General features: G+C 38.3%; 1 protein-coding gene across 4 annotated transcripts; it reads left to right on the top strand.

The window, feature by feature from the left end:
* The first annotated feature begins 589 nt into the window (after window positions 1–589).
* LOC120067127 (glutathione gamma-glutamylcysteinyltransferase 1-like) lies at window positions 590–24416 on the top strand. Of its 4 annotated transcripts, XM_039018558.1 has the most exons (9): window positions 590–706; window positions 999–1050; window positions 2615–2771; window positions 4344–4582; window positions 11497–11660; window positions 12639–12690; window positions 13785–14012; window positions 14114–14623; window positions 14814–17908. In XM_039018558.1, coding segments are annotated over exons 1-9 (1509 nt in total). In that variant the 5' UTR covers window positions 590–704; the 3' UTR covers window positions 14919–17908. The 4 variants fall into 4 exon arrangements, with proteins under 4 accessions (XP_038874486.1, XP_038874485.1, XP_038874483.1 ...); XM_039018557.1 differs by lacking the exons at window positions 590–706; window positions 14814–17908 and adding an exon at window positions 23833–24416 and having other exon boundaries at window positions 713–1050; XM_039018555.1 differs by lacking the exon at window positions 590–706 and having other exon boundaries at window positions 713–1050; window positions 14814–17906.

Below are 24416 nucleotides of genomic sequence, written 5' to 3'. Positions count from 1 at the left end.
ATTTATGTTTAAATATGATCAACAAAACAATGGGAGAGGTAGGCTATTAACGCACTTAGAGGTATGATGGTGAAGGCAACTGGAAGGCGCGGGTAGAAGAATAAGAGCTTCTTACAAATATTTACCTCTACAACGGTCGAAATTTACAAAAAAGTTGAATCGGTCTTCTTTAAAATTTTAATTTCGCGCTTTTGTTTTAAAATCGGGGTAAGGCTTTGGGTTGTGATGGGTCTCCCAATCATGAGTGGGTTGTGCATTCATAGTTGATGAATATATGAAAGAGTTCAAATTTTAATATCGCGCTTACATTTTGAATTAGGACATGACCTTGTAGGTGGCATCGAGTTGGGTAGGGCATCCCTTGGGAGGTGCATGGAGCCAATTTTTGAACATATGAACAAGGTCAATTTTTAATATCACTTTTTTGTTTTGAAATCGGTATAGGCCTTTTAATATCATGATGACCTTTTGAAGGCTGAAATTGTCCAATGACGTAAGTAAAATATTATATATCATACTTTTATTAGGACGGGTCAAAAAACATAAACATACATGTATGAGAGGGTCATTCTTGGAAAAAAAAAAAAGAAAGAAAGAAAGAAAGAAAAAAAACTCTTACCGTAATCCTAAACTAAGCCATTGTCGTTCCACCTAGGCTTTAAGAGAGAGAAATTTATAAGATTGACTAGCTGTTTGGGAATCATATGTAAGAATAAATTTCTTTTTATTTTTATTGTTCCTCTTTTTCTGACTTCGAAAAGAATCAGGAACTATTTTTCTTTTTTTCTTAATTTTTTGAGTTCGAATTGAATATAAATCGGTATTTGGTTTTGGGTCAAAATGTAACAAGAACTCTAGAGTCTTCAGTCTGTCGGCGGCGAGGACTAGGAGAGACAATTCAACTCACTCTTTTAATTGGTTGAGTTGTTGTCTTCGTTGATCCATTTAATCATCAAACTTGTAAAAAATTTGAAAATGGCTATGGCGGGTTTGTACAGGCGGATTCTTCCTTCTCCTCCAGCAATCGAATTCGCTTCCTCCGAAGGGAAGGTATATAATTGCTTTCTCTGTTATCTTTCATTTTCTCGCGATTCCATTGGGGTTTATTACTCTTACTCCCTTAATTGATTTCTTCATTTAATTTCGTAACATAGTCTTGATTGTATTTGCTAACGTGCAATATTTTATAAAATAAAGTCAATCTAAGTTATGATTTTCTGTTAATGCTTTTGATAGTCGGTTGCCACCTTCATGGTGATTAAATTTTCTAGTCGTAAGCTGTTTTTTTTTTTTTAAATCATGATCATATCAATGCTAATTGAATTTAAGTTTCAAGTAACGAATGTGATGCATCTAAGTAGCGAATTGAAGTTATCTTGATGAGAATAATGAAACAATTTCATAGATAAATGAAATAAGGAGAATTAACTCCGAACACCAATAGGTGAATTACAAAATAGTCTCTGTTTCGAGATTAAATAGAAGAACTATAAAGAGTAAAATGGTGCTTATTCTCACACCGAAAAAAGCAGCAAAGAGTAGAGAGTTCAAGTTCCAAAAAATAATCAAACTTGTAGAAAACCTCCATGAAGAGATGACCCGCCCCAAAGAGTCTAGAAAAAAAGTATGGCTGAAAGCAAGCCAAAGGACCTCTTTATTGCCACGAAAAGGATGACCCACCAAAATAATGGAGACGAGCTGAAAGGAATTATTGGGAAAAGGCAAGGACCAACCAGAAGTCTCCATCATAGTAGCCCAAAAACAATAGGCAAACGAACAAGTCATGAAAAGATGGCACGGAGTTTCCACATTGGATTTAACAGAATGCATCAAGAGGGAGATAAAACCATATCAGACATTTGCCTTTATAACCAGTCAGCTGTATTGCTAGCCCCAAGGCTAAGCTCCCAAAGAAACATTTTAATCTACTTTGGATACTGAATTTAAATTGTTACACTTGTAGGAAATTATTTCTGTAGCCATCATGTAATAAATTCTTGTCTTTGGGTATTGTGAAGCCTACGGGATTGCCAACGAATATGTTTCTAAAGTACAAAAAGTGATTTACTCAGTGGGGGAGATCAACCTTGTATGCATTTGTACCAATCCTCTCTAGGATTCAAAAAGGTCCCATGTTCTTTGGACTAAGCTTATTGTAAGTGCCAACCGGAATTCTGTTATCTTGAACAGATCTATTCTAAAGGTTGTTGTATACCTGTGTTCTTGAGTTCTAAGAAGGTGCGCCATGACTAGGTTCTCAATCTCGAATGTCTTCTCTCTTCTGTGTTTGTCAACCTGCACAGCTGCACCTGTACTTTTAGTTAGCGTATTCCAAATGGTCTAGGACTTCCTTGTGCAGCTCCACAATTCTTTCCGCGTAGGCAGTGCTTCCTTGTTAATGTTGACATTCCACGGCAAGTTAGTAAGGTTCTGCTGTTAATCTAGGGAGCTTGGTATAAACAATTTGAAATTATCTATAGTACTTAATTATTGACCAATTATAAATTTTTGGTGCATTGAAGTTGGGATTGCTCAACCAATCACTTATCCAGCACAATCACTCGAAGGAAAAAAAAACTCTAGCACTAATTATTTGCATCTTTTGGAACTGCAGCAACTCTTCATAGAAGCTGTTCAACATGGGACTATGGAAGGTTTTTATAGGCTAGTCTCTTATTTTCAAACACAATCAGAGCCTGAGTTTTGTGGTCTGGCCAGCCTATCAATGGTATTGAATGCCCTTGCCATCGATCCAGGAAGAAAATGGAAAGGTACTATCGGAACTCAGAAGATTTTGCCCCTATTCATTTTATGGATCTAGATGTCCGTTTAAATGAAGTCTACTACGGGATCTTAGTTGAATCGTTGATGGAACATTTCCAAACCTAGAGGGAAATAAATTTACTTTGATAGAATCTCTTAAGAAGCATTGGAATATGAAAATGATGGGTTAGTCAAATTGCTGAGTCTGTTATGGCCTTTTGGAAATGAAAATAAAACAAATGATAAATCCAGTTTGGTCTTTTGTTATATAATATTACCGTTTGCATTGATCTCATGTTGATGAGGTAGACCATTATAGAGGTATGAGAAGAAATTTCTAGTACTACAATAGCTTGAAAATTTTTCTATATGTTCTTCATCCATTATTTGCCTTAATAGAAGTTTATAAGAATATTGTGGCCCCATAAAATAAAATAATACCTATGACATATCAGATTGTGATGAAATGAGTATGTACTACCAAAATTTTTCAAGGGTAGTTGGCCAGAGGATGTAAAACTCTTCCATTATGTCTTGTTTGTTGTTTTAGTTACTGGATAGTAGTTGTATTTTGTTAGTTTAACATAACCGGTTGTCTTGCCTTACCCAGTAAACTTGGTATAAATAGAGACTCACATGTACTTTTACACCATTCACTAATAGAAAATGTGAAATACCCACTGATAAAAGAACTCCTTCCGTTTTGTCCACATCAAATACCCAAGCGATATGCTCTAGGATTGTAAAAATGAAAAGGGATTACCTAATAGAAAATGTGAGATCTCTGTTCGTAAATAAGTTATTAAGGGTCTGTTTGGTAGGCAATTTAGATTCTGTTTTATGTTTTTAAATTCACCGAGTTTAGAGAATATGTGTTTGGTTGGTAGTTTGGATTTTGTTTTCAAAAACTGTTTTGTGATCCAAACAACTCAAACTCTGAAAGCAACAGTTCTATGTTGTCTATGAATCCAGATTTTGAATTTGATATTTTAAATTGAAGAATTATATTAGAAAAAATAAAAACAATTACAAATATAGTATTTCATGTTATAAACTTGATTATTTTTCTAAAATTAAAATATATATTATGTAATATATTATATATGATATGATATTACAAATAGTTATTATGCAAAAATTTTAATGTAAAACAAGTTCATAAATTAATTAGTGATAGTTTCTATCCAACCTAATATTTAGTGAGTAACTATAATTAATTTTATGGTTTATAAATATATTATCAAATACATTTTGCAAATTTGTTTAAACTAAAATTTAGTTCATGAATCTACTACCAAACACATATTTGAAAACATGAAATACAACTTTGTATTAAACTTATGAACTTATGGCAGAGCTTTTGCTACTTCTGCTACTTCTGCTCCTACTTCTCTGTCTCCAAAATCTGGTCCCAATTAATAATAATGAATTATGAGCTTAGCTAAGTTGAACTACTCTCCCAACTTTTTAGCTTTTGTTTATTGAAACTTTATGACCATCCTTTTATTTTCATGTTGGTCACTATATTGATTTGAGTGTAGTGAGTAAAAGTGTATTCATACTTTCTTTTTTTGTAAAAGGACCTTGGAGATGGTTTGATGAATCTATGTTGGATTGTTGTGAACCACTGGAAAAGGTCAAAGCCAGAGGCATCTCGTTGGGAAAACTTGTATGTTTGGCTAATTGTGCTGGAGCGAAAGTCCAAGCTTTTCGAACAAATCAAAGTACCATTGATGATTTTCGCAAATACTTACATAGATGCTCCACTTTGGATGATTGCCATATCATTTCGTCTTATCATAGAGTAGCATTTAAACAGGTGAGTATTGACATGTTTAATATTTCCTTTTCATGATGTCCTCACTTATTTCTTTGTCCAGCACAATAATAATCAAAGAGAGGATCTTCGCTTGATAATTTATGCGAAACCTTGAGTCTTTTGTGATGTTTGGAATGTTACAGACTTATAAAATATTTATGGGAAACTAAATCTTTTGAATCTTCAGTGTATAATCCTTTTAAAATAATGAATTTACTTATATGTATGTTGGCAAGAATAGATGTTCATAATCAACCTATTGAACTCCTCTGTATATCCAGCAACCTTACAATCTCCTCGTTGACAATGTTGATTAGGAATATACGATGGAGTTCAATAGGGAAGCGTGTTCTTTGTTCCTTGTGGGTAAATCGTTGGTCCTTTTTGGCATTGAAAGTTGGTTCATGGAAGTTCTTGAATTGTTTGTGATGATGTTTTTGATGAATACTGAGGCTGTAAAATGAGTTGCTCCAGTTGCCGAGTCATGATATTCATAGTTTGATGCATCTCCAGCATCTTTTCTTCGATGGAAATCATGTGGGCAAAAGGGTTTGAGGGGGAAGATTGGGTGGTGAGTTGGATGATCGGTGTTGGATTGGGTGGCACCATCAATAATGATGGACAGACATTTCTTTCTTGCCATTTCAGGCCACTTTCAACTAAGATTGCTTTGATACTAAATTGATATTGGTTGCTCTGCGTAAGACCCTTGATTATAAATACTTACAAATGCAGAGGCAAGAAGGTAATTACGGAGGATAAGGAGGATTAAGGGGAGAATTCGTTATGGACTTTGTTAGAAGGGTGGGGACCGGGGGTGAGGAAAAAGGGGTTACGATAGGGTGGGGAGGGCATTTTTTGGGATTGATCAAGCCTTTCTTGGGGAGAGGATTCTCTAGCCCTCTTGAAAGTGCTGGTGAAAGTTCTGTTTCATTTCATTCTTCTGGATTTTCTTATTTTCTCATCTGTACTTCTTCCTTGGAGGTTTATAAATAAAATAACCAGAGTTGAGCTCTGTTCCTTGGAAGTGTGTGGTGTTTGTTGGGAATTTTTTGTTTGCAGGTGTGAGGATTCCTAAAAAATTGGTATTAGAACCAATCAATCCTGGGAAAGACGAGAGTAGAGAAGAAACTGGAGATGGAGGAGAAAGTTGAGGCCATTCAAGGAGTATTGCTGAACTTCGAGAAAGGATGAACGAAATGGAAAAGAGCTTGGAGAAAATAATGGTGACGGTTCAATACCTGGCAGAATCACAAGAGAAGGAGGCATCGACCATCATGGCAGGATCTCAAAAGCCGAAGATACCTAAAGAGGGAGATGAAGGCGAGAGCTCACAGGCATGGACGAATAGTGGGACGGTTGATCGTAGTAAGTATAAGCGATTGGAAAGCCAACGTTCTCAAGTGAGCATCCGGACTCCTGGGTTTATAGAGTGGAGCATTTTTTTGAGATCCACAACCTAATTAACGAAGAGAAGATCAAGGTAGCAGTCATCGCGTTCTCTTCGAATGTCGTTGATTGGTTCAGATGGGCTCACACCCGAAGACCGATTCGGACATGGTATGAATTGAAACGACGGATGTTCGAGTGATCTCGCCCTACTCAAGAAGGTACTATCTTGTTCCGTTTGTTGCAAATCAAGCAAGAAGGAGCATATGAGTTTGAGACGTTCGCAGCCCTTATACCAGAGACAGCCGAAGAGGTGCTCGAGGAAACTTTTCTCAGTCGTCATCCGGTTGGGCTAGACACCTGTATGAAAGAGGCCCAAGCCGTTAGTGATAGAAACATGGCCTTGCAGCTCGCAAGAGGGATGACAGGCCCAACCCAAGTTACAGCCCAAAAAGGAATTACCCCACTAATTGGGGGTGTCGGGCCCAAACCACCAGGAGGAAGACAAACAAACCCAATGTGAAGAGCGTCTTGATACCTGAAAAGGGGAATCGACATGGAAGGAGAGAACATTCCGTAGGTTAACCAACTCGGAGGCAAAGGAGAGGAGGGAAAAGGGTTTATGCTTTTGTTGTGACGAAAAATATTCTCCGAGCCATCACTGCAAATCAAAAGAGGCGTGAGAGTTGAATTTCCTGATATTCTAGGATGAGGAGGACATAGAGGAGGAGGTGGCTAAAGTCATCATAGAGGAACCCAAAGTGAAGACGTTGGAAGGTGCAGACAATATTGAAATTGCCTTACGATCTATTATGGGCTTGTTTGGAAAGGGAACGATGAAGCTCAAGAGAGTGTTGGCTGGAAGGGAACTAGTGGTCATGATCGACTGTGGGGTCACTCACAATTTCATACATCAGAAGTTAATGCAGGAGTTAGACATTCCCTTGACGGACACAATGAATTATGGGGTTGTAATGGGAAATGGGGTTGCGATTAGAGCAAAAGGGATTTGCAAGGCAGTGGTAGTGGTGTTACCGGAGTGGACCATCACAGAGGATTTTCTTCCCTTGATTAATTAGGAAGGGTAGATGTGATATTAGGGATGATTTGGTTATGTAATATGGGGTATATGGAAGTTCATTGGCCAACGTTGACGATGACCTTTATCACAGGGCAGCAGAGAATTGTATTGAAGGGAGACCCGACCTTGACAACACAAGTATCCCTGAAGGCGTTAACTTAGACCTGGGAAGAGGATGACATGGGATTCGTGGTGGAGTTCCAACAGCTAGAGCTCGAGCTGTTGGATGGACTAGGAGCGGAATCTAAAGTTGAGGAGGAAATTGAGTTATCACGCGATATTAAGGAAGTATTGGAGAAGTTTTGAGACATTTTTGAGGTCCCTTCGTCTCTTTCACCTAAATGGATGGTGGATCACCGTATACTGACTAAGGAGTGGGAAGCTCCGATGAATATGAGACCTTACTAATACAGTCACGATAGGAAAAATGAGATAGAAAAATTGGTGAATGAAATGTTGACAGCGGGAATTTATGTCCTAGTCATAGTCCCTATTCAACCCCAGTTCTGGTAGTCAAGAAGAAAGATGGGGGATGACGATTTTGCATGGATTATCGACGATCGAACCAGATAACAGTGGCGGATAAATTTATGATACCTATGATTGAGGAATTGCTAGATGAACTCCACGGGTCAGTAATATTCTCCAAGTTGGACTTGAAGTCAGGCTACCATCAGATACGAATGTATGAACCCGATGTGAAAAAAACTGTCTTTCGGACTCACGAAGGTCATTATGAATTCTTGGCGATGCCATTTGGATTGACTAATGCCCCATCAACGTTTCAATCCTTGATAAATAAAATCTTCGGGCCATTCTTGAGAAGGTGCGTGTTGGTCTTTTCTATGATATTTTAGTTTATAGTCCCGATGAGGATACTTATAATAAACACTTGGGGATGGTGATGAATATTTTGCGAGATAATCAATTGTACGCCAACCGGAAGAAATGTCACTTTGGCCAATGGAGGATTCAATACCTGGGGCATTGGGTATCCACTGAGGGTGTAGAAGCAGATGGAGAGAAGAAACAAGCTATGTTGCAATGGCTGACTCCAAGGAATATAGCCGAATTGAGGGGATTTTTGGGCCTCATCGGATATTATCGGAGATTTGTGAAAGATTATGGGACTGTGGCGACCCCACTGACAAGATTATTGCAAAAAGGATTCCTTCAAATGGACGGAAGAAGCCACAAAGGCATTCAAGGCACTCAAGCAAGCCATGGTGACATTATCGATATTAGCTCTCCCAAATTTTGAACTGCCTTTCACTATAGAGACAAACGCCTCAGGGATGGGATTGGGTGCAGTACTTATGCAAGAACATCGACCCATAGCCTACTTTAGCCAGGCTTTATCAACACGCATGCAAGGAAAATTCATTTATGAGCGGGAATTGATGGCAGTGGTACTATCAGTCCAAAAATGGAGACCATATCTACTAGCGCGCAAGTTCACCGTGTTTTCTGTTCAGAAGGCCCTCAAATTTTTATTAGAACAAAGGGAAATTCAACCTCAATATCAAAGATGGCTGACCAAACTACTAGGATATGACTTCGAGATCATCTATCAACCGGGGCTGAATAATAAGGCAGCAGATGTTCTTTCTCGTACGCCAACACCCGTTGAGTTGATGACTTTGGCTGCCCTCTCAACTTATGTCAAATGAGAACCTACAAGAAATTCGAGAAAAACTAGAAAAGGATCCATCGAGCGTCAAGAAATTTTCAATGTCACAGGGCGTGTTATTCTACAAAGGAAGGCTGGTCTTATCCAAAAACTCAGTTTATATACTGACCCTGCTATCAACCTTTCATGACTCGGTGTTGGGGGGCACTTGGGCTACTTACGTACTTATAAAAGGTTATCAAGGGAGCTATATTGGAAGGAAATGACGGAAGATGTCAAGAAGCACGTATCTGAATGCTTGATTTGTTAGAAGAATAAGAATGAGTCCTTGGCCCCCGTTGGGTTGCTCCAACCATTACTCATATCAGACAGAGTATGGGAAGATATTTCTATGGATTTCATAGGACTGCCTAAATCACATTGGAAGGATTCATTAGCAAAAAAAGTGGTTGAAGTGTTTATTTGGGAAATTGTTCACCATCGTGGGTTTCCCAGATCAATTGTATCAGATAAGGAAAAGATATTTGTTAGCAGTATCTGGGTAGAGTTGTGCATTGTCCATAAGCATTGAAGAGGAGCATGACTTTCCACCCCTAAACAGATGGACAAATCGAACAAGTCAATCATTGTGTGGAAACTTAACTTAGATGCTTTTGTAACAAACAACCAAAGCAATGGTGTAACTCTATTCCTTGGACTGAATATTGGTATAATACCACTTTCCATGCCTCCGTTAACATGACCCCGTACCCTGCTGTATTTAGGAGATCCGTTCCACCCATAGTTTCTTATGGTGATCGAAAGACAACCAACGATACCTTGGAACAACAGTTAATAGAAAGGGATAGAGCCTTAGTTGCTTTGAAGGAACATTTGAATCTAGCTCAGGAAAGGATGAAGCGTTACATTGACCAACATCGGAGAGACGTCTAGTTTGAAGTAGGGGATCTAGTTTTCCTCGAGCTTAGACCATATAAGCAACATACATTAGCCAGACAACGGTGTGAGAAGTTCGCCCCAAGGTTCTATGGACCATGTAAGTTGTTGGAGCAAGTTGGAGTAGTGGCTTATCGGTTAGAACAACCAGGGGAAGCAAGGATTCATGACGTTTTCCATGTTTTGCAACTAAAAATGTTCATTGGCAAAGGAGTGCAAGTGCAGGCTCAACCTCCAGACCTATATGATGATTTTGAATTACAATTGATTCTAGAGGAAATTCGAGACGTTCGCTGGAATGATGAGATAATGAGGGAAGAATGGTTAGTCAAATGGAAAAATTATCCGGAGAGTGAAACAACTTGGGAAGGCGTGGAAGGTATGAAGCAACAATACCCTCTCAAGGTGACCGAAAAAGCAAAGGGTATTGTAAGACCCTCGATTATAAACGCTGGGGCAGGAGGGTAATTACAGAGGATTAGGGGGATTAAGGGGGGAATTTGTTATGGAGTTTGTTAGAAGGGTGGGGACCAGGGGGTGAGGAAAAGGGGTTTAAGAAGGGATTACGATAAGGAGGGGAGGGCATCTTTTGGGACTGATCAAGCCTTGCTTGGGGAGAGGCTTCCAGCCCTCTTGAAAGTGATGGTGAAAGTTCTGTTTCATTTCTTCTTCTGAATTTTCTTATTTTCTCATCTGTACTTTTTCCTTGGAGGTTTATAATAAGGAGATTCCCTCGGTACAACCAGCCACCAATTAAACTGAAAAGTAACAAGAGAGGTAAAGGACAACTTAATAAGTTTAACCTCTCGGTTAAACCATCATAACTCATAAAAATTTCCAGTAGAAAAAGATTAAACCAACTAATAACCAAATATTATATCATCATATCTGCAACTGCTTATATTTCTTGGGTGGTAGTTCTTCTGATGTAGTAGGAATAGTGGTTAGCCTTGGGTAATTGGGTAATCCTTGGTTAATCCATTTTTAGTTTCCTATTTGGATTTTAGTTCTCCTTTTAAAATTTTAGTTCTTAAATTTTCTTTGAATTCTTTTTGAATAAAAAATCTCTCATGTGACTTAACATTTGATTTATGATAAGATTCGTTTTGATTATTGGAGAGAGTTCTAAGTTACACCAATTTGATATTGGAGCAGTCACTTGGGACAACGTTGGCTATGGCAAGTGGAAGTCTGGAAAACTCTTGTTCATGTTGATTGCAAGAGGAAGCTTCATGTGTAGTGCTTGTTGTAAAACAACTCACACTAATTTAGAATGGGTATCTTTCAATTTTCAAAGCATTCTCTTTTCAAGATTAGAAAAGAAATTTCAAGAATATTTTAAGAATTTTCAAATAATGAAGTACTACAACACAGAATATTTAAGGCTAGAAAATCTTGATCACGACCAAAGGAGGGGAGGTTGAATTTTCAAGAACCCGCTTAAATTCCTACATCAACCATGAAGCCCTTAAGGAAATCAGTAAATTAGGTGGTCAAAGTCAACATCTTTTGGAAAAAATTTCAAGCGGTTTGGATAAAGGCTCGTAACCTATTCTTTTTTCCTATTTCCTTTGGTGCCATAATATGCGGAATTCTATGTACTCTATATGAACAAGTCATTGCAAATAAATCTTTCAAGGAAGCTTCTTCAAATTTACAATTCAAATCTTCAAATTTTTTACTGGTTTCTATGAAAAAAAAATATTATATATATTTTCTAGACTTGATGCTGACATTAGAGTTGGATTTAAAATGTATGTCATGTATCTCTATGAAACCCATAATGCAAGTATCCTCAATATGACAATATACTCCTAAATCTCAATGCAAATTTGATTGGTTTAAAGAGTTGACAGACATTTGTTCTTTGTCGTGTAGACGGGAACTGGTCATTTTTCGCCTATTGGTGGCTATCATGTTGGGCAGGACATGGCACTTATCTTGGATGTTGCACGCTTTAAGTATCCTCCTCATTGGGTTCCGGTCAAACTTCTTTGGAAAGCTATGGAGCACATAGATGAAGCAACAGGACAGCGTAGAGGGTAGTAGCTTTGTCCTTGAATGAAATGTTTGTATGTAATGATTACAGACAGTTCTGCACAAATAGGTGACACATAATCTTAATCGTTTCACTTCATTGGTTGATCTGCATCATTCCTTCTATTCTCTCTCCCTTTATTGTGAACCGTTATGAATGGTTCATGTGACAACGAAGAATGGACATGCAGAGTTGTTAAATCTTATTTTTTTAAGATAGGAATCATTTCATTGATAGAATGAAATAAGCACCAAAAAGTGATTACAATAGAGATTTCCAATTGGAAACTAAGTAAGCAGGGTTATTAAATCTTCTAGAGGTCTCATTATGTAAAATCATCTATTATTAGATTCTATCAAACTAGTTCTTGAGATTTATTCTTTCTTTAATAATAATAACAAGAAAAACATGTTTAAATAAGTAATAATGTCATCATCAAAGTCTTCATACAACCCAACATAGAATAATGATGAAATGGAAGAGTTTGTACTTGTTCGACATTTGACGATGATCTTAATAGAGGTAATTAACAAGATTCGTAAATTAGATATAATATGATCACAATTGATGTGAGATTTGTGAATACGGCTATTGGATGAAAATCATTTGGCTAAACTTTATTATCCTTTTTTAACTTCTCGCTTGTACCTTTATAGTTTAGGTTTCTGCTATGATGAAATGGAAACTACGTTGCTGTATAAAAGGAATTTAATGATATGCTACTTTGGATGTATTCTTTACCTTCAGTTTGGCTCCTTTTATCAGTTCGCTCTCTTATTTGGTGGTGCATTATGAGTTCAAAGGAAAGTTCTTGAAGCATATCTAAATAATGATATTATCATTGGTGGATTTTCTTGATTATGAAGTCTATTCCTTTTGGTTGATAAGATTGTATCTAGTCTATTATTTCGCTAATCGTGCTCGCACCTGTTGCAAATAGTATGCATTCAACTGTAAACCTTTGTTTTCCTTTGGTCATCAGGTTCATGCTTATATCCAGGCCGGACAGGGAGCCAGGATTGCTCTATACTCTGGTGAGACTAGAATTTTATGATTCATAAGTTTACATATAGGTGAGAGCAACAAGCACAAGTACCACTGTATGCACCTTTCAACGCATGCTTTATTTTCTCAAATTCATATTTGTCTTTCTTTCCATTTTGCTTGGGTGACGAACAAATAGTCACCACTATAATTTGAAATAATCATGTCCATGACATCTTTATACTATGAAGGTGCTTGTCTTTCAAATTAATGACAAGCAAAAGACAAGCATATTGACAATTTGACTTTTTTTCCCTTCTTTTTTAATGGAAGACATTTTATTTTTTTATTGTTAGTGTTAGATATCCTTTTGATTTTGACGTAATCTTGTGGAATGTATAGAGTTCTTAACAGTTTGCATTGCTGCTTTGATGGGGAAAAAAAAAAGAAAAAAAAACTCTTATCCTTCGTTTTGAATATCAATAGATTTATATATGTTATTCATCCTCTGGTTTCTGTGCTACCTCTCTTTTTGTCCAAATTAAAGCTTTATTCCATGATATCTGAAAGTATCCAAAATCAAATTCTTGGTTCACATCTAAGCACATTAGAATTTACTGATTTATCATATGGAATTGGCTATGGAAGGAAATTTCTTATATTTGTGTCAGTGTTTGAAGTAGATTAAGTAGCTGCCTCAGATTGTTTCTATGAGAACTTTTGGGTTATTGGGCCCTACTTTGCCTTCTATTTCCCCTTGCTTTTTCATTTCACTGCGTCACCCTTAAAATGGGGCACTTGCCAAGGAATTCGGCCCTTTTGCCTCATTTTGTTTTATTTATAACAATTGAAGGCTATTTTGTTTTATGAATGGATTAATGGAACCAACTTTCTCCTTTTGTCTTTCTATCTTCAATATGTTAAGAGTTTTGGCTCATGTAGAGGCGCTTATAAATAGAGCTTATATTTTATTAGACTTTACTTTGTTAAAGCTATTGAATAAGTTCGTTTCAGTTTACAGTTGATCTGGATAAACCAAGATCAATCTTTATTCCCAGTTAGATGCATGCTGAGACAAACGATTAACCAATGCATGATAAGGTTATTTCTTCCCGCAATAATTGTATGCTGGAACTTCTTGTAGAGCTGTAAACATGAGGACTGGGTTAACATAGCGAAGTACTTGAAGGATGATGTTCCTCTTCTCTTGAAGTCGGAGAACCTTAAAGACACACAGGATGTTTTAACAGTTATATTTGCATCACTGCCCTTAAATTATAGTGATTTTATCAAGTGGGTTGCTGAGGTCCGAAGGAGAGAAGATAGTGGTCAAAGTTTAAGCCCAGAGGAGAAAGCAAGACTTGCTCTGAAGGTGTTGGTCATATACTTATCCCATCCTTTCTTACTAGATTGATGATATACCTATCTGTGTTTTTAGTTGATAGTAATCAGAGTTTGCCATTTTGCTTGCAGGAAGAGGTGTTGAAACAGGTACAGGAGACAGACCTTTTCAAACTCGTAGGGGAATTTCTTACTCTAGAAGGTTCATGCCGTAAGATGCTTACACTGTCTCATGAAAAAAATTTGCCTGAGATTGCTGCGAGTGTATGTTGCCAAGGAGCAGAAATACTGAATGGGAATACAGGTGTCTCAGCTGGTTACTGTTGTCGTGAAACATGTGTGAGATGCTTCAGTGCCAACGGTGACAAGCCTGTTACAGTTGTGTGTGGAATGGTTGTTAATGGCAACAATGAACAGGAGTTTGACATGTTGGTTCCATCATCATCACAAGTAAGATCTGGATGCTGCTTTTCTGGCACGAAAAATGGAATCGGGATTCATCCAGCCACCAGTGATGTGTTAACAACACTTCTTCTTGCCTTGCCTGCCCAAACATGGATCGGTATAAAAGAAGAGAAGCTTTTGCGGGAAGTACAAAAACTTGTTTGCACGGAAAGTCTTCCCACCTTGCTTCAAGAAGAGGTAATAATCTTCCTAACTATTCATTCTGTCTTCTTAAGCTAGGGCTATTTTATCCTCTTGCCAAGCTTCCTTGCTCTGCTAGAACATGTGCTACTTGATGCTAGGTCATCTTCAAACAGCTTCTATATACATATATTCATATTGCTTCTATTTAAATTAAGGGGACTTACTGGTTTCTATATTTGTTCAGATAGCTTCTAATGTTAGAGGAGCTTCTAATATCCATCAAATTGGTGCAGTTTTTTCTAAAGCTCAACGTGAAGAGAGTTGTTATAACCTAAGGAAAATTTGTTAAAGGTTCTACTTTAGTGATCGAGGCAACTATTTGTAAAGCTTCAAATCATCAGGATAATGTAATGAGAAACCTTATGCACTCGTGAATCTTGCTAGAAATTGATGGAAGACAGGCAAATTCAAAGGGAAATAAGCCTAGTGAGAGAGCAGTAACCAATGGTCTTCTAGTGCAAATGCAATAGAATTTTACATAAAGAACTATAAAGTATCTTTTAGGAATGAAATGTACTAGATTAAAAAACAAAAAAAAAAAAGAAAAGGAAATTTTGCTAATGAGAGGAAATATTGACTTATGAGACAGGGTTTATGACAGGAATGACATTAGAGGAATATTAAAGGTACATTAGTAATTAGTTAAATAGTTTGTTAGAGAAGCCTGATTATAAATACAGTGGGTAGGGAAGAATGGGGTAGGCAATTTTTTGGTGATTCAATTAGAGCTTGAGAGTGCTCTCAAGATTGAGAAGGTTAAAGTACCTCAAACACTTAGTTTATTTTGTATTTTTGTTATCTTTCATAGTTCAATATATTTGGGTTCTATCAGTTTACTTGGTTTTGGATAGCTGAAACTCTTGCTAAACCAAATTTGAAGTTGCAAGATGGAATAGGTGAATAGGTCAAAGATAAGGAGATATATCGAACACTTGCAGGTAGACTCATTTATTTGACTCACAAACGACTTGATATTGCCTTTGCAATGAGCATGAGCAAGCCAGTTCATGCTTTCTCTTGGCTCAATTCACTTTGAAGCTATTTATAGGATTCTGAGATATTTAAAAATGAACCCTAGGCAAGATATGTTGTTTGGAAAGCATGGTCAACTGTAGGTTGAAGTTTCTGCTTATGCCAATTGGGCAGGTAGTATCGCACATAAACTATCTTGAAGGCAACCTAGTTATTTGGTGAAACAAAAAACAAAATTTAGTGGCAAGAATTAGTGTTGAAGTAGTTTGGTGCTTTAGTCCATGGTATTTGTGAGGGTCTATGGATAGAAAAGACTTTTTAAAGAATTGAAGCTCTCAAAAGTACCTAATACATATTTACCGTGATAACAAGATTGAGATGAATAAATATTTCAAAATAATAATAATAATAAATAAATAAATAAATGTGATGAAAATAATAGACGAAGAAGAAGAGAAGAACACAAAAGGTTTACATGGAAAATCTTAAAATCAGGGAGAAAAAATTACGATAGAGACTTATTTTTTATTATTGAAGTTGATACTTAAAATACAAGGAGATTGCTCAAATAAATAGACAAGAAAAAATTCTAGGTCAATGGAAAAATTACAAATATGCCCCTAGTGCAATACAACTATTTTCGACACTCTCCCTCAAGTGGGGGCGTAAATATCAATAAGACCCAAATTGCTGATACAATAGTCAAAACTCTGTCTCAACAATCCTTTTGTGAGGACATCTGCAACCTACTAATTTGAAAGAATGTAGGGAATGCATATGCTTCCATTGTCTAGTCTCTCCTTGATGAAATGTCTATCGATCTCAATATGTTTAGTTCTATCATGTTGAACTGGATTATTGGCAATACTTATTGCTGCTTTATTGTCGCAAAACAATTTCATTGGAAGTTTGCTGTCTTGATGAAGATCTGTCAATACTTTCTTTAACTAGATCTCTTCACATATTCCTAGACTCATGGCCGGTACTCGGCTTTAGCACTACTTCTGGCTACAACCCCTGTTGACCAGGTTGCCCCAGACAAATATGCAGTACCTAGACGTCAACTTTCTATTAACAGCAGAACCTGCCCAGTCAGAGTCGATGTAGGCTTCAATGCAACGTTTATTGGACTTACTGAACATTAAGCCCTTACCAGGAGTTGCCTTCAGATACCGTAAAATGCGTTCAACAGCTATCATATGTTCCTCGCAGGGGGCTTGCATAAACTAATTGACAACACTCATTGCATATCGGGTCTAGTGTGGGATAAGTAGATTAACTTCCCAACTAATCGCTGATATCTCTCTTTGTTGACGGGAACTCCGTTGTCTGTATTGCTAAGCTTTGCATTATACTCCACAGGGGTGTTCACAGGTTTACACCCAGTCATTCCTGTCTCCTTGAGAAGGTCAAGAGTGTACTTTCGTTGAGAGACTGAAATACCTTCTTTTGACCGAGCCACTTCCATCCCAAGGAAATAACTTTCCCAGGTCTTTAATTTCAAATTCCTCGGCCGTTCTTGCTTTAAGTCTCATAATTTCAACATTACATCACCAGACAACACAATATCATCGATATAAACAATAAGAACCGTGATCTCCCTTGAACCTGACTTCTTTGTGAATAACGTGTGGTCTGAGTGCCCTTGATTATACCCCTGAGCTTTAACAAAGCTGGTGAATCTGTCAAACCACGCCCTCGGGGACTATTTCAAGCCATATAACGAATTCCTTATTCTGCAAACCCAATGCTTAAACTGGCTTTCAAAATCGGGGGAGGGCTCATGTAGATTTCCTCTTCAAGTTCTCCATTAAGAAACACGTTTTTTCCATTTAATTGATGAAGGGGCCAATCTTTATTCACTACAACAGACAACAACACCTGGACAGTATTAAACTTGGCCATAGGGGAGAATATCTCAGAATAATCTATTCCAAAGGTTTGAGTAAAGCTTCTAGCGACCAATCTAGCCTTGTATCTATCAATCGTGCCATCAGACTTGCACTTTACGGTAAAGACCCATCTGCATCCAATCGTCTTGTGTCCTTCGGGAAGAACAACCTGATCCCAAGTCCTGTTTTTCTCTAAAGCCCTCATTTCTTCCATCACTGCAGCCTTCCATTCAGGAGTTCCCATTGCAACATGGATACTACTCGGTACCATCACTGTATCTAGATTGGTAGTAAGAGCCTTGAACTCGGGAGATAATTTATTGTACTATATGGATCTAGGGATTTGATTCTTACTGGATACACGGATTTTGACTTTCAGACTGATAAGGACTCTCGCAAGTCCATTTCATGGTCAGTTTTTACTCTTAATGGAGGAGTTGTAGTGTGGCGAAGCACTAAGTAGGGGTGCATCGCCGACTCCACTATGGAGGCCGAGTATGTAGCGGCTTGTGAAGCTGCTAAGGAGGCCGTCTGGCTCAGGAAGTTCCTAAACAAAGCTGGAAGTTGTTCTAGATATGTCTAGGCTACCCTCAATTGTGACAATAGTGGTGCTGTGGCGAATTCCAAAGAGCCCAGGAGTCACAGGCGTGACAAAATATAGAGCGGAAGTATCACATGATTCGCGAGATAGTGCATCGAGGGGATGTGATCGTCACTAAGTATCACATGTTCTAGATCGTCACGAATTACTTCGGAGCACAACATTGCTGACCCGTTTATGAAGGCTCTCACGGCTACAGTGTTTGAGGGTCACCTTTAGAGCATAAGTCTACGGGACTGCCCGCGGTTGCACTAGGGCAAGTGGAAGATTTTCTTGTTAATAATGCCACAAAAACGCAAGGACCTTTACAATAACTCGAAATGTAAAAGAATTTAACAAATCGAGGTTTCATCCAGAAAACTCCATTGATCCACACATCCACAAACGAATTAACGCTTAAAACAGAGAATAGACATGCTATCACACACCGAGAATGTAAATGCAATTCTTTGCATCAATGAATTTGGAATATCAGAAACCTGACTCTGATACCAATTGAAGGAACTCTTATACAAGAGTACCTTTGAGCGAAAGCAGATCTTTCCAAAAGCATTGTGACAGAATTACTACATTTACATTCACACAAATAGATATGCATCAAATTACTAAATTACCGGCATGCTTAAAGATAAAAACAACACAGAGAATAACGTACTAGTTGAAGACTCTCATCTCGGCAAATCCACTCTCTCCATAAACGAATGCTCTTGCTCTCGCTGGAACAACAAGCTATCATTCAGCAACACTCCGGTCGTTTACCACGAACGGACTCCACACAAATAGATGAAGAATGGGGACGACACCACCACTTGGAACCCTTAGTATTCTCGGATGAGAATCCAAAGAGTTGGCTCTGTTCGGATTCGGTAAAGGGGAGGAGGAAAATAGATCGTATATAACGATCAAGCAAGTGGGAGAAGGCAACGTCTATCGTATAGACAAGGTGCTTAATCGTTTAGGTGAGGTACACGATCGTGTAGGAAAGGTGGGCGATCATCTATACGATCGTTTAGTAAAACTCGAGCGCTAAGCGATCGTTTAGCAAAAGGTAGGCAACCATTTTAGTAAAAGTGAGCTATAGGCTCTCAATTCACCAAGCGATAGAATGCAAACACATCGTTAGTAATTGAGCGTTTTTTTTTTTTTTTTGCCAAATGAAAACAATTTTCATTTTATTTTTCAGTTACGAAAACCGAATGGAACTTCCACTAACACAGGGTTACGGAGAAAACGCGGCCAATTATCCCATAACTATCTAATTAATAAAATAATAAATATAATCATATTATATTCATAACCTATAGTTTAATATCATATATCAACTATAGTGTTTTCTCCTCTACTAGATATAAATCATATTTATATCTATTTTCCTCCAATTAATGTATCTCATACATAAAGTCAATTATATCATATATAATTAACTAGTTCAGTTATATCATATATATAATCGAACTCCCTCTTGTCAATTTGAACATTTCAAACTGACCAAAAAACTGATTCTCAACTTGAATCCAAGCTACAAGGGGACCTTATGGACCTATGACTCGAAGCTCCAACGATACGTAAATAGCTGACTAAACTCTTAGCCACGAGATCCACCATCCGTTAACTGCCAGATATTTCACTAAAGACCGACAGTTGAATCTTCTCACCACAGATATGTTTCTGTATCCATCGAATATAACCAATCAACAGTACGATAACCCTTCATAGATGCTCGTAAGTATAGTTGGGCCAATTAACCGTTTTGCCTCTGTAGTTACATCTAACTCCTTAAGAATCACTGATCCCTCTAATAAACAATACAACATAGTCCTACTATGTGTGGACACCTCTCGGACCATAAGAAGGTGTGTGGCCCACATCATTCAAGCCCCAGAAGCAACTCTTAAGGGAGCAATCTATCTACTTACCCCTGCTTCAGGGAAGGAGTGAATTCCATCTTGTGTAGTTGAGTTCCCAGCTCCCAAATCAGACGAATCCCCAAAATGGTAGGTTTGAGTCGGCGACCTGACCATTCGCACCCATGCAAATCAAATGACTGCACTCAATGGCAGAAGTTCCCAACTCACTCAGGATTGAGGTCATGTTACCTATGGTCATCCTAGTGAAGTGAAGTGTCTGTCATGAATGGTGTTATATAACGAGACGTTAACACTTCGTGGTCAGGTCTTATACAAACTCTTTGTATAAGATGCCCCGCTCGTACGTCCCCACATGAATGATCAGGATCAGACCATCTATAGCAAGTCACAACACTTGTAACTTGCTCCACAAAGCGGGCTGCATCCGTAGCGTTACCAGGATAAGGTTTCCCTCCTATATCCATATACTACAGACTATTTTGGTTATCACTTAAGATATGATCCACCTATATGTCACTACATACATGTTTAAGTTACATAATAACAACTAGGAATTTTAGTTTATTGGTTTTGTGGTAAAACAACTAAAACATCAAATTTGCAAAGTCAAGTAGTGAAGAAAATATCATATATTATACATCACAAGCGTTCGTACAGGATGTGTTTACAAACTACAGGACACGAGATTTTAGGGCATCATCCCAACATGCACGACATGTAACTATGCATAGGGTACTGGTACAGGATCTAGTGCCTTTTCTCTGGGCAATAGGAAAGATCGAGAGAAAACATCATGGCTCTCCATTTTGTCAAGTTTCCCACTGTAATCCGTCGTCTGTTCCAAGGGTCCTTTAAAAGGACCTTCCACACAATCACTTCCCTTGTACTGTTTTCATTCTCTGGAGTTATTTCCTCAGCACTGTTATTTTCAACAGTCTCTCCATCTCCCACAGTTTCCTTGGTTTCCTTAGCACTGTCACCCCTTTCTCTATCCTTACCCACGCTGCAAGTATTAGTTTCAACACAATTATCAATATCACCAGTAGAAATACACATACCTGGAGCTGAAGTCGGGTCGGACTTATGAATTGGAGCCGGAGAAACCACAGGTGGCTTGTTTCATTCCTGAGATTCTTCCTTAAGTATGTTATCCACGGGACTTGATTGGTAGGAAGGACGGGACCAACATGAACTGGTTCAAGCGACAAATCTAAGGGAACTGAGTACATGGACCAATTAGTACTTCACTAGGACTCTACCCCTGAAGATGGCTAATGGGAAAGAAAGGTTGATCCTCGAGAAAGGTAACATCCATGGAGATGAAGTATTTTTGAGAAGATGGATGGTAACATTATATCCACATTGGTGGAGAGGATACCCAATAAAGACACACCTTTGAGCACGAAGGGTAAACTTCGTGCGATTTGGATAATTGGTATGAACAAAGATGACACATCCAAACACTCGGAGAGGCACATCAGAATCAATTAGGTGGTAGGGTACGACTCTTTGAAACGATCAAGGGGATTGTGAAAGTATAAAACATGAGAAGGCATGCGATTTATGAGGTGGGCGGTAGTAAGAATGACATTCCCTCATAAGTAGGAAGGAAGGGAAGTGGACAGCATACGGGAACGAGCAACTTCCACCAAATAACGATTTTTCCGCTCGGCCACTCCATTCTGTTGAGGAGTGTAGGCACACGAGCTTTGGTGGACAATCCCTTTAGAAGCAAGAAAATCTCGGAAAGAATTGTTAAAAATTACGCCCATTGTCACTTCGCAGAATTGTGATTTTTTTGTTAAATTGAGTTTCTACGATAGCATAGAATTGCTGGAATACAGAAGACACCTCAGACTTATCATTTAGAAGGAATACCCAAGTAAGCCGAGTGTGGTCGTCAATAAAGGTGACAAACCAACGTTTACTTGTAGAAGTGGTGGTTGGTGAGGGACCTCAAACATCACTATGGACAAGATTAAAGGGTCTAGATGGTTTGTAGGGCTAAGAGTGAAAGGGAACACAATTTTGTTTGGTCCGAATACACACATCACAATGTAAGGAAGATATATTAATATTACGAAACAAATGCGGAAACAAATACTTCATGTATGAAAAATTTGGATGCCCAAGACGATAATGCCATAACATAAAATCATTCTCAGAAGTAGAAAAGTTCAAAGAAATGAAATTCGTCCTAAAACAATCCCTAGAGGAAGTATCGTCAGTTAGGAAATAGAGCCCCTATCGTGTCGGGCAGTGCCAATCATCTTCCCTGAGCTTAGATCCTGAAATAAAACAGAGTCGGGTGAGAAAAACGCCTGACAATTCAAATCTCTCGTAAATTTACTGACAGATAATAAGTTATATGAAATCTTTGGGATATGCAGCATCATCACGCAATACTAAACCCTCAAACGGAGAGAGATGCCCTTTTCCAGCAACAAGGGCGAAGGACCCATCTGCGATTCTGATTCTTTCATTGCTAGCGCTCGGATAGTATGAAATAAAGTGATCAGATGAGCTAGTTAGATGATCTGTAGCTCCTGAGTCCACAATCTAGGATTTTTTATATTTATACTAATCAGACCAAAGGATTGAGTCGTACCTGAGTGTGCAATAGCACTGACACCAAAGTTCTGGCCATTCAACTTTTCTCCAATAATGAATCCTGCCGAATTTCCCATTGGTCCAGACAACAAATTTGCAGTAGGTAAAGTATGGAAAGAATTTACCGGGGTTTTGGAATACAATGGAAGATAAGTGGGTGGATCTGGTTGAACACTTTGCGAGTTTGTGCCAAGAATCGTTCCAAAATCTGTAATCTGTTGTTGAAGATAAGCAAATCGCCTTTGGATCTCACTAGGGAAAACACCCATAGACTGCCCATTGCCCGTATCTCCATTCAAAGCTGTCAGATTGAAGTTGTGAGCCGCGCTTTTGCTATCGGACGTGGCTGGACCAACCGGTGGTGGCTGCTGCTCAACGGAAACTCTGCGGCTGGTCGAGTCGATGAGATCGACGTGGCTCGTCGTCTGCAGCTGAGGGTTCGAGGCCGTTTGGGTTGGCGCGATCCACGGCTGAGCTGACAGCTGGGCATCGAACGGCTGGGCGTTGTTGAAGGGTTGGGCGCCATCGAAGGGCTGGGCGCGATCTGAGTGTTGTCGAAGATCTGGGTGCGATCTGGTCTGACTGTCGATCGGTTGGGTTGTCTCCACGACTGGGGTTGTTTGTCCGGCACTGATTTGTTGAAGAAGACGCAGTAAAGCAGCCTCCAAGTACTGTTGGATAGTCTCATTCGTGGCAGCCATCTTTGAGTTGGTCGTTGAAGGGGACTCATTAATGGTGGTTAGGGTTTTGTCGCCTTGCTCTGATACCATGATGAAAATAATAGATGAAGAAGAAGAACACAAAAGGTTTACTTGGAAAACCCTAGAACTAGGGAGAAAAAACCACGATATTATTTTTTATTATTGAAGTTGATACTCAAAATACAAGGAGACTGCTCAAATAAATAGACAAGAGGAGACCCTAGGTCAATGAAAAAATTATAAATATGCCCCTAGGACAATACAGCTATTTTCGACAAAATGCAGGAGTAATATCTACTTCCTAGTTCCTACCTTCTAACAACAAAACAAATTACTAATGTGTTGACTAAGAAACTTTTAAGACTACAATTCAACAAATCATTAATGTGTTGGCTAAGAAACTTCCAACACTACCATTCAAGCTGGCTGTGGAAGACGGCTTCAATCTTAGTTATCATATGCGTTATGCTGTAGCTATAAATTATATTACCATTACCATGCATCTCAAACCTATAAAAGCAAAATCCAGATATTTCACTTTTGAAATATGCCATGCCAGGTTTTGCACTTGCGGCGGCAGCTCCATCTTCTCCAAAAATATCATGAGAACAAGGTCGATCTGGATCTTAGTGCACCTCCTTCTTCTTAGTGGATTTGCAACAGAGATATAAAAATTTTAGCTTGGAGCGTTGAATTTATTTATAGCAGGCACCATATCAAAGTGTTGATCAAGATATGATAACCTTGAAACAGTTAGCTGAAGACTGAAGTGGCCATTGTCTTCTCATATGATATGATATGCTCGATCAATTGATAGGCGATGCTTGAATATTGCACAAAATTTTCGGTGTGTTCGCTCAAGTGAATTAGTCTGTCATGTGGGGTCCAATTTTGGCTATGCAGTTTGGCAGATATTAATAATTCATTTTTGTAGTTTTTTTTTCTGGTATATAAGGTAAATTAGTCGACAAAGTGACTGTTGTAATTGGCATGTATGATCTCATTTGAAGTCGGATGTTCAAATTTATATACTCCATTTGTTGTACTGGGGAAAGGTAAATTGGATTTCATTGAGCTTGGGGTTCTCACATTTATATTTATAAATCCTGAAAAATAGTTGTAGTTACCAACTATTACATTGAA

Source organism: Benincasa hispida, chromosome 12 (assembly GCF_009727055.1).
Source record: "Benincasa hispida cultivar B227 chromosome 12, ASM972705v1, whole genome shotgun sequence".
NCBI classification, from domain to species: Eukaryota; Viridiplantae; Streptophyta; class Magnoliopsida; order Cucurbitales; family Cucurbitaceae; genus Benincasa; species Benincasa hispida.
Note: the sequence above shows the minus strand (reverse complement) of the source record. Positions and strands in the feature narration are given on the sequence as shown.